The 18,364-nt window shown below is 35.6% G+C and overlaps 1 protein-coding gene across 1 annotated transcript in view; it reads left to right on the forward strand.

The window, feature by feature from the left end:
• The window catches only part of LOC135088359 (homeobox protein aristaless-like), a 32,439-nt gene extending 14,397 nt beyond the window's left edge, over window positions 1-18,042 (forward strand). Inside the window, exons 2-5 of the mRNA XM_063983209.1 lie at window positions 4,151-4,369; window positions 6,172-6,217; window positions 16,672-16,862; window positions 17,458-18,042. Of these exons, the coding sequence (XP_063839279.1) occupies window positions 4,167-4,369; window positions 6,172-6,217; window positions 16,672-16,862; window positions 17,458-17,839 (822 nt within the window). The 5' untranslated portion in view covers window positions 4,151-4,166 and the 3' untranslated portion in view covers window positions 17,840-18,042. The remainder of the gene's footprint in view (window positions 1-4,150; window positions 4,370-6,171; window positions 6,218-16,671; window positions 16,863-17,457) is intronic.
• Window positions 18,043-18,364: the final 322 nt, after the last annotated feature.

Here is an 18,364-nt window from a genome sequence, read left to right on the forward strand (position 1 = left end):
GTACAGCCATCGTTTTGTAGATCGGATCCATTTAATCCATATAATTGATCTAGCGATGTAATTAAACATTGTTTAATTGGATCTCTGTCGCAAACTAATTAGTTGTTTTTTGTTGATCACACTCAATTAGCCGGCAGATTGTTTTAAGTCATAACTAAATGGGCTCTTCGGTTGGTTCAGTAGTAGGTACCAATAAAAGTATTTATTGGTAACCATTGTATTTTATCGCGGTATGAAATAGGTAAGAAATTTTGCAGTCGGCTCTACTAAAAATTATGTCTCAGGATATCCTCAGAGAGAGAGACGTTTTCGAGACGCTTATACTGTATTTTCCCTTTTTGTTTTAATCTAAGATTGAGATTAATTTCAATACTATCTCTTGTCTGTTTCATTACTCAACAAATTATAGTTATAATTATTCTACATATTAAATAAAATGTCCAAGCATAGTTATAAATAATAGTTACACTACATTTAAAACAGTCTTTGTGAGCTAACCGTTTTATTTAATTTTTTTAAGTAAGGTATTTATTTATTTTTGTTAATTTCATCAGATCTTTTTTGCTGCCTCTTTCTAAGCCTTTGTTTGCACAAAGGCGTATCTGAAAGGTTACGAGTAATCGTAACTCGTAACCCTCTAAATTTTAATTCAAAAAGGAGTTTCATTCTTGAGTTCAATTACCTGCACCAGTATGTAAAAATAACCTTGTTTATTTCATCAAATAAAATTAGGGTCAATGTATTTTACAATGTTTTCACAGAAATAAAGAGTTATTTCGTTGGAAACGTTAGGTCTAAACGAGTTTGAAGCACGCAAAAAATAAGCTACGCAGTGCGTTAAATAAGTGGGACTTACAATTAACGACTTTTTACGTTGTGCATAAGTGCTTAGTCTTTGTTTTAAAATTAGTTTTCTTTTATTTATCTGGTTAAAATTTAGAAAACATGTTACAGAAAGTAATGCTTCAGATGTTAGTTACAATTTTAAATGGCCTTTAAGTAACGGTTTAAATATAAAGATAGCCAAAACCGACACTTCTGCTAGGGCAGAAATACCGTAATTAGAGCTATTATTAATTAGAATAATTACCGGTAGTAGTAATTAGAGTCCTATCTCTAATTAGGCACTTACTACGTTGCCAATTTAAACTGCTGACTAAATAATTAGGCCACACTTACCTTATAAATGAAGGTCATAGGATTTTAATCAGTTGCACAAAATAGAGATATCAAAGAACGTTCTCACTAAACATAATTAAAAAATATTTAATTAATATCTGTTGACTACGAATGAATGTTAAAAAAATATTATTTAAATTAACAAAAACTTATAAAATAAGAAGGGCGTAGCGTGTTTTTTGTTCACCCAGTATAATTTAATTTGATACTTAAACGAAAATAAATAATACAATACTTATCACATACAGAATAGGTACAGATATTCAGTATAGATAAAGATGAGCAAACCAATCGCATGGTGTAAACACCATGGAAGCATTAGTGCGCGACCAAACGTTAGTCTTTGTACAGTTGACAGCTCATCAAAATATAAATTTTTATTGAAAAATCGCACTTATTAAAACAACTTAAGATACCACAGTGTTAATATTGATGTGCTGTTGTCTACTTACGCAGTCCTTTAAGTAAACAATAACGCCTTTTTAGGAACCCAAGTACGAGTAAGCTTGCAATTTTATTGTGTCCAGTACGTTAGAGTTTTTATGACTAACAGTTGATATAAGAAAACTTGTGTTCATCAATAATTATTGTAGTTTTATTGGCATCTAGATAGTATTATTTTTAAATAATTCATACCGCATGGAGCAGGATATCTTAAGTCATCTTATTCATCATAGGTACTTCTTATTTTTTGTTCTAATCTGTCACAAAAATGAATTTGAATCATTATTAAAACAACACAAAGTGACATCTTTATAAAAGCATACGTTTAAATCAACTGTCTTGCCAAATTCATGAAAACGGACGAAAAATAAATTCATTTGGCTAACGCCCGTATTCACAAACTATGCTTGCTTAGTTGCACCAACTTACTTTAACTTTGTCAAACGTTAAAATCTGTCAAACTCAATACAAAAAGCACCGGTTATTGTCAATGTTACGGTTAAAATAAGGTGGTGCAATTCAGCCTAAGTGAAGCAGTAAATTGAACGCAGCGTTGAATAGAGCTCTGTGATTGGTTTGTATGTCACCCTGTGCGTTCACGCGCACTGTGAGACCTCATAGTAATGTTTGTAAATACGGGCGTAAGAATGTGTTCCGATTTTCAACCCTATAATGAATACACTTTTTTACTGGAATATAGATTTCTAAAAACAAAGGTAATCTAAAATAGTTCTTACTCGTATCGTTCGTGCGCTAATCCCCTAGTAATGAGTAGAAAAAATAATGATAGCAAAAACCGTAGAAGTGATAAACATTGATACGGCAAGGTGAAATTTCTTCGCAAAAATGTCTTGGTTAATGTACTTTTTACTAGACCTTTTTCAAAGTAATGGGCTATGTTGATCTGCTAACAACGATATTATATGTTAATTCAAAGATTATGAGCGGATCTAATTGTATGTTAAGACATTACGGAACGAAGACTTGCTTGAATATAGAGCTGGCTAACCCGGTTGGTTTTTTGATTGGAAATACCATAATGAATAAAGATTTTTCCTAAATGTGACTAGAAATGATGAAGTTCTGAGGAACAAACTTACAACCGTATCTAATTCTTGCTGAACTTCAAAATATCCGCCTCCTTTTTGAGGGTCATTTAAAATGCATGAATCCTATTACTCATATTTATCATCTTTTAGTTTTTTTATCCACAACGAGGAAACTCTTGGCCTGTATCTCACCTGATGGTAAGTGACGATCAGGCCGAAGGTGGAAGCGAGCTTCACCCGGAATCCTCAACCACGTAGGAACTGGCAATCTTACCTCTAATTGCCATAACTTAGTTATTTTCTAGTCAAATATCGAAAGTCATTGCGAACTGGGTGATAATAATTGACAAAATAAGTAACAGATACAGAACATAGGTACTCATTGTTATTAACCACAAAATTAGTTCATTCATCGTATATTCTAGAAAAATATCTAGAATGATCTTTTGTTCCGTCACAGTAGGTATGTCATGACGCTGCGTTGGAACCGTTTACGCTACGCTATGCGTCTCAATTAACCATTTATCTCTTGGTTGCCACCATATTTTGTCTTTTATGTAGCTGAAAATAACGTATAAAATCAGTAAACATTTGTTAGAAAAATAGTATCCAAAATTCGCGAAATTGTGATGTGGAATATGTTCTACTAGGCTTGGATTGGTTTAGGAATCTGTATTTGACTTGAAACCCTTTCTCAATTTTTTTCGTTCTAGTTATCCTTCTTTAAAATTCTCCTAACTCAATTTCCAAAGTCAACATTCTGGACTAATGTATTATGCTACGATTAATAAAATTGATCCGATAAATTCTAGGATTTTATTATCCAACCCATTGACTTTCCTTTATAAACTTTAATAATTGTGATGAAAGCAAGCGGATGTTTGCATATTGCAATTTAGATGGGGAAATGCGATATAATGTGTAATTGTGCTTGACGCATGATCGCCGCAGGGCAGCACACTGGGGCCACCGTTGTAATATGTAGCCAAATGTACTGTTTTTGTAATTATCTTTATCTTTACGGGTGTACCTTTGTGTTATATTCCGCGTAGTACATTGTTAATTGAGTGGACTAATCAGTGGCTAGATCTGTTCAACGTATTAGCGATTAATGATACAAATAATTGAAGGGCGCTGAGGAAATGGTTAGAACGTTTACGATTTTTTATTGCTCTGATAACAAAGTTATTAGAATGTTTGTGATAGTGAAGTTAAAAGCAGAAAAATACAGTCTTATCTAATGAATTCAAGTTTGTAGCTATAATAGAGTTTCAATTGTTATAATAGTAATTTTAAGTGCTACACATGTCTAGGTCAACAGGCAAAAAATAAGGCTTATCTTCGTATCCAACCAATTTATCTAAATTCCCAATAAGGTATGAGTAAATATGAGTCTTAGATTGCAATGTGAATAGGTGTTAAGACTGTGAAAGGATACACCTCGACAACAGAATTAACCAAATTTTCCTTTCACACAGATTCGTCTAAACCATCATGGGAGTATCAGAGCCTGGTTCCTCCAGCACTCCTGACCTGCCTCCCATGGACTCCGAGCGTCCCGGGTCTGGCAGCGGGATCGACGACGAAGACATCCCTCGGAGGAAGCAGAGGAGGTACCGGACCACCTTCACGAGCTACCAGCTGGATGAACTGGAGAAGGCTTTTGGGAGGACGCATTACCCTGACGTGTTTACCAGGTGAGGCATTTTTCTTAAAATTGGCATTGTTTGTTTAAAATAGAGTAATAATAAGTAATGTTTGTGTTAGGAGTAGGTTCACTACAATACTCCAACGGACAACCCTCGAATTGGCAGTCCGATGTTGATGCCGCTGGGTTATTGACATCTTAAAAATTGACGTCATGTCTATAAAGCAGTAAAAATATTTTTTATTTTGGGACTTTTAAGATCTTTTGAAAAGGAAGTGAGAATAAAGTCGATAAACATTTGGGGTGTTTCTAAGTTTGGTGAAGTGATATGTGGTTAAAACCTTTTTTTATTAATAAATAATACAAATTAACGCAATACCTTTTCCATATATTGTTAAAATACTTCCAATTTCTCTACATTTTTCTAAGCTAATGTCCTCTCTGATAAAATTTTCTAAGATTCTACAACTGTGTATCTTCTCTTTAAGTTACCACCTGCCCCTATCACTTCACTGGATCCCAGAACTTACCCCAATGGAACCTAACTCTTCACCATCACCGCCCAGCAGAGGGCTTGATGATGAAGACTTGCCTCAGAGAAAGCAAAGAAGGTGTAGAACAACCTTCTCGACTTGCCAACTCAATAAGTTGGAGAGAGCTTTCTTGAGGACGCAATACCCTGATGTTTTTATGAGGTGAGAACTAGGGACTACATTTTTTAGGAAAAACAGGTATTTTATATTCTTGGTTTCTAAATTGTTGACCTTTCTTAACTCAAATCTCGTCCTTAGTACCCTATAAAATAGATTAAGAGTAGGCGCACACCGGTGATTTTTAGTTGGCCGATAGTTGTGCCCGATTTTAATTTGTATGAAGAATCGGCCAAATCGAATCGGCGTAGTGTGCGCACTCCCATACCTACATGCCCACACTGATCAACTGCCCGACTAAACTATCGGCCGATAAAAAATCAACGGTGTGCGCCTACTCTTAGTTCAAGGGCGTTTCAAGCACGATTTCCAAGTATCCACATAACTTACGAAAATGTTTGGGAAAATGTCTGTGGCGCACTGCGTTATCTTCTTCATAAAAATACTTAAATACTATATTATTTTTGTATTATCTTTCAAAACTGATTTAGTCCTATTTGTTCTACTTCAAGATAATCGTAGGAATTCCGACTGCCTATCAGCCAAGGTTTTCAGGTCATCAACCTACTTAGCAGGGGGTCGCCTCGCTTTATCTACGGCTTGTAAACAATGGTCAAATTGGTTTAATAAGTATAGTTGTTCTTGCCGACTTGTACAGACTGCAGCACATCGAGCTAATCACTGAAGTCTCTTATGTAGCTGTAATAGTGGTTAATTGCAACTAAAATGTAAAGTCTGATGTGCTACCGCTGTACTATAAGATTTCCTTTCAAAGTACGTTGTTAAGTACAGTCAGCGTCAAAAAGTTCGTGATACACAAAGTGGCCAAAAAGTGGACAATGCAACCTTATTCTAATTGTAAAAAAGATGTTGATGTTTGTGGTCCTATGAGAATAAATGAAAAAAAAATGTTCTGCTAACTTTTTGGCGACTATGGGTGTCACAAAATATCTGACGCTGTATCGTGTGCTTACCATGAGTTCTCGTGGTAAGTATGCTCGCTAGCTAGGGCGTCAGAAAAATCTATGAAGATTTTAGTTCTTGAAAGTCGCCCCTAGGGACGATGTACAATCTGTCATACATTTAATGTCATTTTTTACGTAGTCGCTAGCAAGCACACCTAACTAACGTAAACTCATGGTAAACAAACGTTCTATTTCTACGATATAAACCATTTCAATTTTAAATTATTTTGTTACAGAGAAGAGCTTGCCTTGAAAATTGGACTCACCGAAGCTAGGATTCAGGTAAGCAACACATATTACACACACGCCCGAATTCAAAACATTACTATGAGGTTTCACAGTGCGCGTGGACGAACACGAACCAGTCACAGAGCTCTATTCAACGCTGTGTTCTATTTTCTGCTTCACTTAAGCAAGCATCGTTTGTGAATACGGGTGTGGCATATTACTTAAAGCTGTCTTACTTAAGTGCCCAGTCATAATAGTGTCAACTTGCAATAAATACTGTATTAAACGACTCTGTCTTTTACAGTTGACAGACAAATAAACTATATGACTCGCTAAACTATTGATTTCCTGTAGGTTCTGTATAATAATATAATAAAAAAATATTTCTGCATTTGTATTTGAATATTACTCAACGGTATTTTTAAAATTGTTAAGATATCGCCGATAGCGCCCCCACATGCGAGCGAATTATGTGAAATTAGTTTTTAATTAAACAAACATGTTTTGCTAAGTACCCGCTTGTGTCATAATAATAAAATGGGGAGTATAAATAGAAAAATATGTACGTGTAAATATTTCCATTTGCATGTGAACAAGTTCTTTTAATGTCAACACGGATATCGGCATCTAAATAGGCTACTAAATTAGCAATAAGACTAAATATCTTTATTTTGCATAATAATTACGAATATCACCTAAACGCGTGATAAAATGACGAGAAAGCCGATTAAATGAGGGCCGAAATTGATTGAGGTTGTAATATTTTACAAAATAAAACATACAAAAACTTTGAGTCCACCATCAAAGCGGGCGACTTCACTAAACGAATAATCGATTCAATTTTCGAAATTTCAATTCGATCGGAACTTGTTGTCGTTCATAATTATGACGTAATTATTGTTTTTTTCACGCAACCCTAAACGCGTCGCTCACCAAACTCATTATGGCCGGCAAAAAATCGCACGTTGGCCCCCCGCGGCCGCGACACGACGTCTCCGCTCAAAACATACCGCATTTACACATTGGTGGACAGTGTTTGTCAACTTTTGGGATGTTTACCCTATAAAAGGTTTGAATCCCTTTTCTTAAAAAGTTTTTATCGTCTGAAACGTAGAAATGATGACCTTCAAAACAGTCAACATTCGGACTCTACATTTTTGCTACCAAAACTAATTTGTTACAGTGTTTTATTTGTTGTATCGTACAATACATTCAAATGATATTTGTAGCTCACCAATATACTTATAGAGACACCTTTGTACTTGCCTTATTACAGATTTTAAGAAGGAAGAAAGTATTCCTGGTATTTTTCATTAATTTATTTACGTAGCTGTATGTAAGAGCATGCATACCTATGATAAGGAAATGAGCACCAACATCAACTTAACATCTAATGCTTTATCAAAATTCACAAAATTCAATTCAAACATAAATATTCAGTCCTTGTCAAATTTCAAATAACTTTATTCTGATACTTAGGTGGGGTGGCACCATACACTTTGAGAACCTGTATCCACCCACTCATATCTATTAGAATCTAAGATATTATCGTTATGATTGAGATGGAGCGACGTATCTTGACATTTAAAGGGCCTAATTGGGAAATTCGCTACTTTGACTTACAAATATGAAGTTAGAGGCGCTACTGTTTTAATCATTAACATTTATGTCAAATTAAGTTGATGTTAGATAAAGTCTGATGAAGAGCATATTTCATGGAATGAATACAATTTGAAACAACTGACGATCATTACTGATGATCGCTTTATAGCGATAAGACCGCCTAAATTGTGTCGTATCTTCGGTATTTCTCTTTCTTTTCTTATCTTATGTGGTGAACAATAAAGAATGTTATATCTATTTATCTATCATTATATGCGATAAACTGACACTTAGGCTGAGTTGCACCACCTAAATTTAAAGGTAACTATAATTTAACCGGTGCTCCTTGTATGGAGTTTGACAGATTTTTGACGTTTGTCAAAGTTAAAGTTAAAATTGAAGTCAACTGTCATGACTGTCCGTCAGTAACTAAAAATGAAAAGTTAATTACAATAGTATTTCGGAAATCAAAATTAAAGTTGTAAATGGAAATGATGTAGTGGAAGTTTCATCGATTTTTTTTAAATTCTCGAAGTAAAGATTTCCAGAATAAACCAGTATGAATGAACCAGCTAGAGAAAGAACCTGAAACACACACGTGATTGTCGCAAAATACATTTTCCATTTTTTGTTGTATTATGTCAATTTGTCACACAGTTCATTCATCAGAATTTTTGTAAGTTTTATACAATTAAAGTTATTTCTTGAAAACGTGAATAAGTTACATTTTTTTTAACGTTTAAAAATTATACCTCCCCCATCCCAACTTCCCAACTAATATTATAAATGCGAAAGTAACTCTGTCTGTCTGTCTGTCTGTTACGCTTTCCCGCTTAAACCTCGCAACCGATTTTGATGAAATTTGGCATAGAGATAGTTTGAGTCCCGGGAAAGAACATAGGATAGTTTTTATCCCGGTTTTTGAAACAGGGACGCGCGCGATAAAGTTTTTCTGTGACAGACAAAATTCCACGCGGGCGAAGCCGCGGGCGGAAAGCTAGTAATTTATATAAAAATACACATTAGTTTTAATGAAATTATTTATAAATTACAAAAAGTTAATTTTAGAAAATAATTGAAAATACTTGGGCATAATTAGATTTATGATTGTACAATGCTACTGGGCCTAGTACCTATAAATAAATATCCTTGGACATAATATTTACTCACAAAATAAACGATCTTGTTCACAAAATGAACCTTTATTGCAATACACGTATAAATAATATTATAACACGAATAGATATGTTTGTATTGAGCTGGGACTGAACCTGCTACCAGTACCAGGTTCTCTAGGCCAGAGACTATTAAATTGTGATTTGCATCATAGTAATTAATAGATAGACTAATCTTATGTGTCCCGAGCATCACATAGAGGCAATCTACCTAACCAGCGCGGACACCGCATTCATGTAAGAATCTTTCCACCGCTTTTCTTCTTTTTACTCATGTACTACATGCAATTAACTATCTCCCTCGTTCCTTTTATGTACAAGGTACGTTTCTATTAATTTCTCAAAAGGCTCACTAACTAAATTGACTCCATAAGAATATTAAAATAAAGTTAATTAAACCTATCGGTGAGAAAATTAATATTAAACGTGCTCACTTGATTATTACTTAATCAGCAATCATTATACCTATAAGGAAGCATTTAGTTATATAAGGTGAGCCTTAAATAATAACCTACTTCATGATACGTGTAAGTACGAAACTATTTAATTTTTTAATACACTACGCACGTATATGGCATGGTTTTAATAATAAAACTCATGTTACCATAATGTCATTAGTTTTCGGATATTCTTTATTTCACCAACCGGTCATTATGGAAATCATTTGGGAGGCCTATCGTCCTATGACTGAAATGATGATGATTCTTCTAAATCTCTACAAAAGCTGCGCTCACTTTTCGCCTATTACATAGCCTGTGTTACTAATATATTATTTGAAAATTCTAGAAAATAGCACTCGTAAATAAGTATTTTGTGACAGTTAAAAAGTGAAAATTTCAAAAAGCGCCTATTTACAACTACACAAGATTTAGTAAAATTAAGTATAATTCCTGTTTCTCAGTTCGATTTTGATAGAAACTATGACCCTTTATAAATTGAGCATTTGTCAAGAACAAAATATACTCTATAGGTCCATTTTTCACCCAATATTATGGTCATCTGACCCGCGGGTCATATCGCCTCGCCGCCACATTAATAATTTTCTTCAAAAGTAAACACAATTTCTTTAATCAACGTATCGTTGAGGCTTGTATTTGAGTGTTTTATGTAATTACTTTGTTGCCATAAACGTGGAAAGCGTTTTGGGCGATGATTAACATTTTAAAAAGTTAATTTTCTTACGTCACGATTGATCGTGTGTCGTGAAGGGCCGTTAGTTGTCGCGACAATCGTTTTATCGACAAATAAGGTGTACGTGACTTTATTGTGTCGATAAAATGTGTGGAATTTAACTCCAATGTTGACTTTTTAATTGTGTAGTTCATTTAAGTTACCAAAGGACATTGTCAGAAACCGCCTAAAAACCGCCCAAAAACATTAACCCATCATAATTATTTTCTATTTTTTTAAATACATTAAGCACCCATTCATTCTAATGGACACTTAAGCATTGAAAAATTAAATAAATAAGTCTTTTAACGTTTATTCTATAATACTATTACAACTTCCGGACGTTTTGGTGCGTGGCATGGTCTAAAACCTATCAAGTTCCATAATTTTTGCCGATAAAATCTGTACGAGGCATTACCGTACTTTATTGCTGGGAGTTCATGTATAGTGATGTTCCTGCGGCCATCATAGACAATAAAATATCGATTTTGAAAATAAAATAAATCGATTAAACTGCTTTGAAGACTAGATTTGCTATAAAAGCTAAAAAGATATTGACACTATTACAAGAAGCTATCTAAAGTGTCCAACTGGTCGAAGGTCGTAAATAAAATAAAAATAATTAGGACCATAAACTGATATTCATGGTATCATAACTGTAAAAGTGTCAGAATCCGATGTTGAATCCAATGCCAGTTGAAGTGAGAGAAACATATATCAACCTAGTATAGTTGCCAGTCTCTCATAATCTATGCCAATGAGTGTTTTCGCGATTGAAAAATCCCCCAGATGGCAATACGTAGACGCGAGGTCCAAATGCTGCATGATTGGTGGATTTTGACATATCTGTGACATATACAAGACATTGACAGATATGTCAAAATCCACCAATCATGCAGCATTTGGACCTCGCGTATACGTATTGCCATCTCGCGGATTTTTCAATCGCGAAAACCCTCATTCATAGCGCATGTATAATAATAGACCAAATGAACTTTTATAGATTGTGAAAGAGAAGATAAAGATTTTATTATTTTATTAAAATCTTGCCACGAGGTAGTTTTTCAGTAGAAACCAGGATTGGATAATCGCTACAGGCAAGTATCAGAACATTTTATAAATATTTTTAATCGATTATATCCTTGTGAATCGTTTTAATATATTGTCATTTTACTTTTTCAATTAAAACTTTTTCAATCCCTAGTCTTGTCAAACTGTCATAATGTCAACAAATTATAAATGTCACGTCAGTTGACTCAATTTCAGTCTTCTGTGCGTTTATTGTATTTTTATTTCAATGAAATAGTGCTAAAGGGTTAGTACTAAAAGTGAAAGCCTTTTTTCAGAAAGAAAACCAATGTGGTGCCCTTATTATTCATACTGTTTGAAAGTTACAAGTCAGTGATACAGAGTTGCCGCCATTATAACTCCGTAGTGATACCATACCAAAGAAGAAGTTTTCCTAAACACTTGTGTTATTTTTATATGTGATCAAATAAAAAGGATTAATTCTACTGCTCAAATGGAATAACTTATCCCAAGAGACCGAATATAAAAAAAAAACCTCTCCATAGAAATTATCACCATCACGAGAATGTGAATTTTTTTGAGAATTTGATATTGGTCCTGTAAGAAAAGTAGTTGTATTTCAGTAGTAGAATCAACCCTTCTTGTTTCATCAGCAAGAGTAACTATAAAAACGCCCTGTAGGTAGGTATTATTAAGCTGAAGAGTTTGTTTAGTGTCAAAGACTGTCACACAGTGTAAATTAAATTGGCATATTATGATAATGAACATAAAAACCAAATAAAATATTTATGTTAATATTTTTTCTATTTATTTATTTTCCCAAAGCTTCACAGTGACAGCTGAAACAGCAATACTTTTGTAAAACTAAACTTAGAACAAACTGTTACAAATATTTTACAAATTAAAATAAAACCGCATGTTGCTTTACTTTCTCGTATCCCAACTTCCCAACTAATATTATAAATGCGAAAGTAACTCTGTCTGTCTGTCTGTCTGTCTGTCTGTCTGTCTGTCTGTCTGTTACGCTTTCCCGCTTAAACCTCGCAACCGATTTTGATGAAATTTGGCATAGAGATAGTTTGAGTCCCGGGAAAGAACATAGGATAGTTTTTATCCCGGTTTTTGAAACAGGGACGCGCGCGATAAAGTTTTTCTGTGACAGACAAAATTCCACGCGGGCGAAGCCGCGGGCGGAAAGCTAGTAGGTAATAAATGTAATTAATGGCTAGATTATTAATGTTACTTTGTTACCCTCAATAGTGAGGAGATCTTATAAAATGGTAACCCTGATTTTCATTGTCATTCAAGTGCTCTTTCTTCGCATAGGCTTCTGTGATTTGGCCAAGGGCCACACACATTGCGATAACATTATGCGACATTGATTTGACAGCAGCGGAGTGAAGTCTTGCGACTATGCAAAATGATACCCTGTAATCGTAGCGCATATAGACATAGACGGGGCGGGGCACATAGCTCGTAGAGCTGATGGCCGCTGGGGCAGGAAAGTTCTTGAGTGGCGACCACTAGGTGGACCGACGATCTGGTGAAGGTCGCGGGAGGTGCCTGTATGCGAGCGGTGCAGGATCGGTCTTCGTGGAAATCCTTGGGGGAGGCCTTTGTCCAGCAGTGGACGTCTTTTCGGCTGAAACGAACGAACTGTTACGCGGGGAATTGAAATTAGCTTTTTTAAAAAAAACTTCTTTTAATTAGAACTTGAATTCGGATTAATTATCCGGGAGCAACCGCCGACTATGGGATCTGAGCACGGACTGACTACTCGAAAGGCTGAGAGACATGGCTTTGGATCCCAAACTGCTGACATGGCGGGATGGGCGGCCAGGGCAGCAATTAGGGATGCAAATACCGGATATAACAGAACGAACGATACGTATTACCACTATTTACCAGACATTACTATTTATTGCATACTCGCCGGATTACACATAGGAGCACGCGCGTTACAGCTTCGGCCTTGCATTATTATAAGATCTTGTTCCGCCCTTTTTCGAACTTCCTCCGTGAGGATATCCCCGCCGAATTCTATGATGAACCTATCAAAAGTCATATTCTGCAATGTCAACCCACCACAAGGTGGACCGACGACCTGATAAAGGTAGCGGGAAGGCGCTGGATGCAGGCCGCTACCAACCGTGCGATGTGGAAGTCATTGGGGGAGGCCTATGTTCAGTTTTGGACGTCCTGTGGCTGAAATGATGATGATGATGATGATGAAATGAATGAAAATGACAAATCTTCGATCGTGTATAATACCGTGCCAAAGTAATCATATAATTTTGGCACCTTAATAACTATTGCCGTTTTTGTTGTAAAGATCATGCAGCGCTACTTGCGGATATTATTGGAAAGAAAACTATGTGGGCTCTAGATTTGAAGCCGCTTTAACGAACACGAAGTGCTCATACAATGCGGCGTATTTTCTTCCAGTCTTTAGTCAGGACTTTAGTCGAATTAAAACCCCGGTTGAACGTGATTAGCCGCACTAGAATACGATGCTTTTTTGCATAATCGCAAGACTTCGTTCCGGTGTCGACCGAATGTTATCATGATGTATGTGGCCCAGGGGTTACTGTAGCCGCTAAGGTTTGAAACTTCTTGCTTACAATATTGTAGTCTTTGGCATAGACTACGACGGTAGTCATGGAGATAGAAGTTTGTTATCTCGTGTCAGATGTAAATGGTGAAAAGAAAACTCATGATTCGTGTTATTTTTATGCAATATGTAGGTATAATTATAAAAGTGGAACCCCGAGTGATATCCAAAACCCATTCTATTATTATATACGATTCGGCTTCGATATCTATAATACAATAGGAGTTTATTTCATGTGTCAGATGACAAGGGTGGAAACAACCTACGATTCATGTTGTTTATTTACGTGCAATATGTGGGCATATTATAAAAGTGGAATGCCGAGTTTTCTAAAACTTGTTCTATTATTTTATACTATTTGGCTGCGACTCGGCGTGACGACAATACAAAACATTTTTCGCGAATCGGTGTTCATACATTCACACAATACATTAGACGCCATGTTGTCATAAACGACATATTATAAAATCGCTGTGATTTAATATTCTTAATCATTAATTTTATGGCAAGTGTCCATCAGGAATCATTGTTCTTACACACAGAATCGTATTATTTCGCTTTCGGGTAGTAATATGTCAAAATTGTTGGTTCTTAGGCGAACAATGTATGGAGAACGAACATTGTCCTTTATTGTGAGTTTACTTACCTTGAAATTCCAATTGTGTATTAAATAATTAACATTTCATTTATGACAATATTATCATGTTAGTTAAGAACCTTTTTCTTACTTTATCACAGGTTTTTAATTAAAAATATGGTAACTTATCTAGGAAGAAAAGAAATCTAGTCAGTTATAGTTCACTAGCGGCCGCCCGCGACTTCGTACGTGTGGATCCCGTTTTACCCCCATAGGGGTGGAGTTTCGTAAAATCCTTTCTTAGCGGATGCCTATGTCATAATATCTACCTGCATGCAAAATTTCAGCCCGATTCGTCCAGTGGTTTGGGCTGTGTGTTGATAGATCACTGTCAGTCAGTCAGTCAACCTTTGAGTTTTATACGAGTACAATATTTAGATAGCACAATTTTCGATTAGTCTTTTTTAACTGTACCATGAATGCTATGCCCTTATGTAAATAGCCCTTAATCAACTACAATTAGAATAATTTCCCACGTTTCCACACTCCAATAAAGTTTGATGTTTCATGTTTGGGTACAGTCAGTCTCATGATTTAGTTCGTTTGGCAGGAAATCTTAGGTATTACAGTTACAATAGTTGTAGATAGTGGATTGAAATAATTTATGAGAGTAGAAAATAGACAGAAGTCTACAGTAGAGAAAAATTAAAAGTTTTCCGAAGGAATGTTTGCCGACTTTCCTTTCAACATACAATGTGCCACTTGATTTAAAAAAAAAGGTGTTTTATCTATTTTGAGATGAGTTCATCTACGAATGTCGATGTTATAAACCATTTTTAAAGGTTATAATTTCTCGTTAAAAAAAATTTCTTGCGCTCATTTTTAACGTCAACTGTACCCGTACCGTATTTGGGCTCGCTATTACCGCCTCGAATTAAACGATTAATCGGTTAAAAGAAATGATTAAAGCGATTAATATCTGTTCGGCCGAAATTATGGTCACTGTACGTTCAAGATGCCATATAAAACGCGGGAACCTGACGCGGCTACCGTATTCGTCTAACGGCCGATCACTTAATCACGGCTTGCGAATGTGGACTTTTCGATTAAAGACCCGATAAAATGGGAATTTAATTGTTTGTGAGAAAGGTTCTTGAGTAATTTGGTATGGAGTAGAGCCGATTGGTATGGAGTACCTAGTTTTTCAAAACCGCTAGTAAATAATTAACTGAATGTGATAATGATTTGGCAGTGCCATCATAAAATAGTGTCACAGTATGTTATTGTCTCGCAAAATTTAATTATTATAAGCGTTAAATAGTTCGTAACACCCAATGTGGCCAAAGAGTTCGTAACACGTTTTTGTTACAATTGAAATAATAATAATAATAATAAATAATAATAAATATCTTTGGACAATCTCACACAGCGCCATCTAGCCCCAAAGTAAGCAATTAATATGCTTGTGTTATGGGTGCTAGCTTAACGGATATACTACTTACATACTTTTTTTTTTTTTTTTTAAATACATACATATTATACATAGAAATACGGTTGAGTTGTAAATTTTATGGCCACTTTGGGTGTCATGAACTATTTGAAGCTGACTGTACTAACCACTGAATTAAATACTATTCTTTCTATTCATCTTTATTGTTTTATATTTCAAAATTTCAAAATTTCAGGATTACAGATTTTTAAAGACATAGCTAATAAAACAAGGATCCATTCACCAATAAGGGTCTTACCAACGTTACATACAGGTTAAAGTCTTAATTACTGGGTTATTCCAGCGTGGGATTGATTTATTAGGGCCAATTGCAGCCACGTTAAATTGCACCAAGTGCCAACATAATTGCATCTCTGTCAATTGGTTGAAGTCGATAGAAACAGAATGATATTTTCGATTGTTTTAACTTTAATTTGATTTAAGAACGTTGCGGCAATAGACTTAGGCTGGGTTGCACCATCTTAGTTTGACTTTAACAAACGTCAACAATCTGTCAAACTCCATACAAAAAACTCTGGTTATCGTTATAGTTACGGTCAAAGTGAGGTGGTACAACTCAGCCTTAATTACTACTGCTCCTATTTATGGAGAAGACTGCATTTCTCAGTGACACGTGCATATCTAGTTATAGCTCTATTTGGCAAACCTACTACATATATCGTTGCAGTCTTGATTGTCCCTTACGCCCGTATTCACAAACATTACTATGAGGAACATTGTGGAAATCATTGGAGGCCTATGTTCAGGGACGTCCTATGTTTCAGCCGTAGGATAGGTTAATGATGATGATGATTATGAAAGGATCAAAACTTAAATCAAACTCATTGTCCCCAGGTGTGGTTCCAAAACCGCCGAGCCAAATGGCGCAAGCAGGAAAAGGTGGGGCCTCACGCACACCCGTACAGCGGGTATCTGAGCGGACAGCCGTTGCCGACGTCCGCCTCGCTGCCAGTGCCGCCACACCCTTTGTCGCAACTCGGCTTTGGGCTGAGGAAGCCTTTTGACAACGCTTTGACTTCCTTCAGGTGAGATAAGAAAAAATATACAGTCTCAATACTCAATACTCAATACTCAATACTCAATACTCAATATGATTATTGCTTCCAAGCTTACTGAAACTATTTTAACGAACTATTAAGAAATACTGTACTTACCTAGGCTACCATTTGTTTTAAAAAAACTGAAGGAGTGAAATAGGGGATGGATGTAATTCAGGAATCTCATAAATTGTCGGGTTAGAAATATAAAATAAAATTGTTTTTTGTGCTCTGTAAGCGTAGTGTGTACGTAGGTGAAAGCGCAGACAGAAATTAGTTTAATATATTTAATTAGTAACAATATTATGTTTGGGACAGGGAAAACAAGACAATTTATTATAATAATTGACCAGAATGCAAAGACATCAACGCGTTACATTCGGGCACGTTACATTAATAATTTGTCACGAATTTATTTCCGACAATATAATGAAAACCAATTGCGTTCATTAATTATTAATTTAAAACTGTTTTAGTACTATTGAATTTCAAACGAGTCTTGCGTGTCCCTAGACCGTAATTTAGAATTAAAGTTAAGTTTGTTATCGTTAAACAAGTGTGTAACCTTACTTTCTTTACACAGGTACGCAAACAACCCACTATTTGGAGCTCAGTACCTGCCTCCGCTATCGCGTCCGCCTCTGTTCGGCGCGCCGCTCTACGCTACCTCTCCCGCCCACTTCCACTCACTCTTCGCCAACCTAACAGCACCTGAGCCACCTCGGCTCTCCCCCGAGCAGTCCACGATGTCTCCCGAGCATCCCCGATTGTCGCCCGAGCACCCGCGACTGTCGCCCGAAGTGACCCGATCGCCGTCGCTCTCACCACCTATCTCACCTGGCAGCGAGATGCCAGTGCCGACGGAAGATGTTCGGAGTTCTAGCATAGCGGCTCTACGATTGGCTGCGCGGGAGCACGAGTTGAGACTAGAACTCCTAAGACAAAGGCCTGACTTAATTTGCTAAGTACTACGTAGACAATATTCCGTGAAATTGCTGTGTTAGTGACAATTATTATTCTTGATAAATCACTTCATAATATAACAAATATTTAACCGTTTTTTCTCCTATTAATGCAGCGTCATATGAATTCAAGCGTGTCTTAACTAATATCAGTGTTCTGTTATTTGTCAATTATCCATAATTCCCAATAAATCAGTTTCCATTTTTATAAAATAAATACAAAAATAAAAACCAGTGTTGGTTTCTCAAGGTTTTTTCGCGCAATATCTGTAAAATATATTTTTGTAAATAGTTTTCAATATTTAGGTAATAAATAATTTCAAATTAATATAGGATTATTATTTTTAAGAAATTGTATTATTAATTTAGAGCACTTGTTACTACTTATGTATATTACATTCTAAATGATCCGTCCATTATTATTTTCAAATGTATACCTATCTTGTATAAAAATAAATATGTATTGTGATTATATTAAATCAAGCAATTCTATTTAATTTCGCTTTTTTATTATTTTAACTACCCACA

The sequence above is a fragment of the Ostrinia nubilalis genome, chromosome 3, assembly GCF_963855985.1.
Source record: "Ostrinia nubilalis chromosome 3, ilOstNubi1.1, whole genome shotgun sequence".
Taxonomy (NCBI): Eukaryota; Metazoa; Arthropoda; class Insecta; order Lepidoptera; family Crambidae; genus Ostrinia; species Ostrinia nubilalis.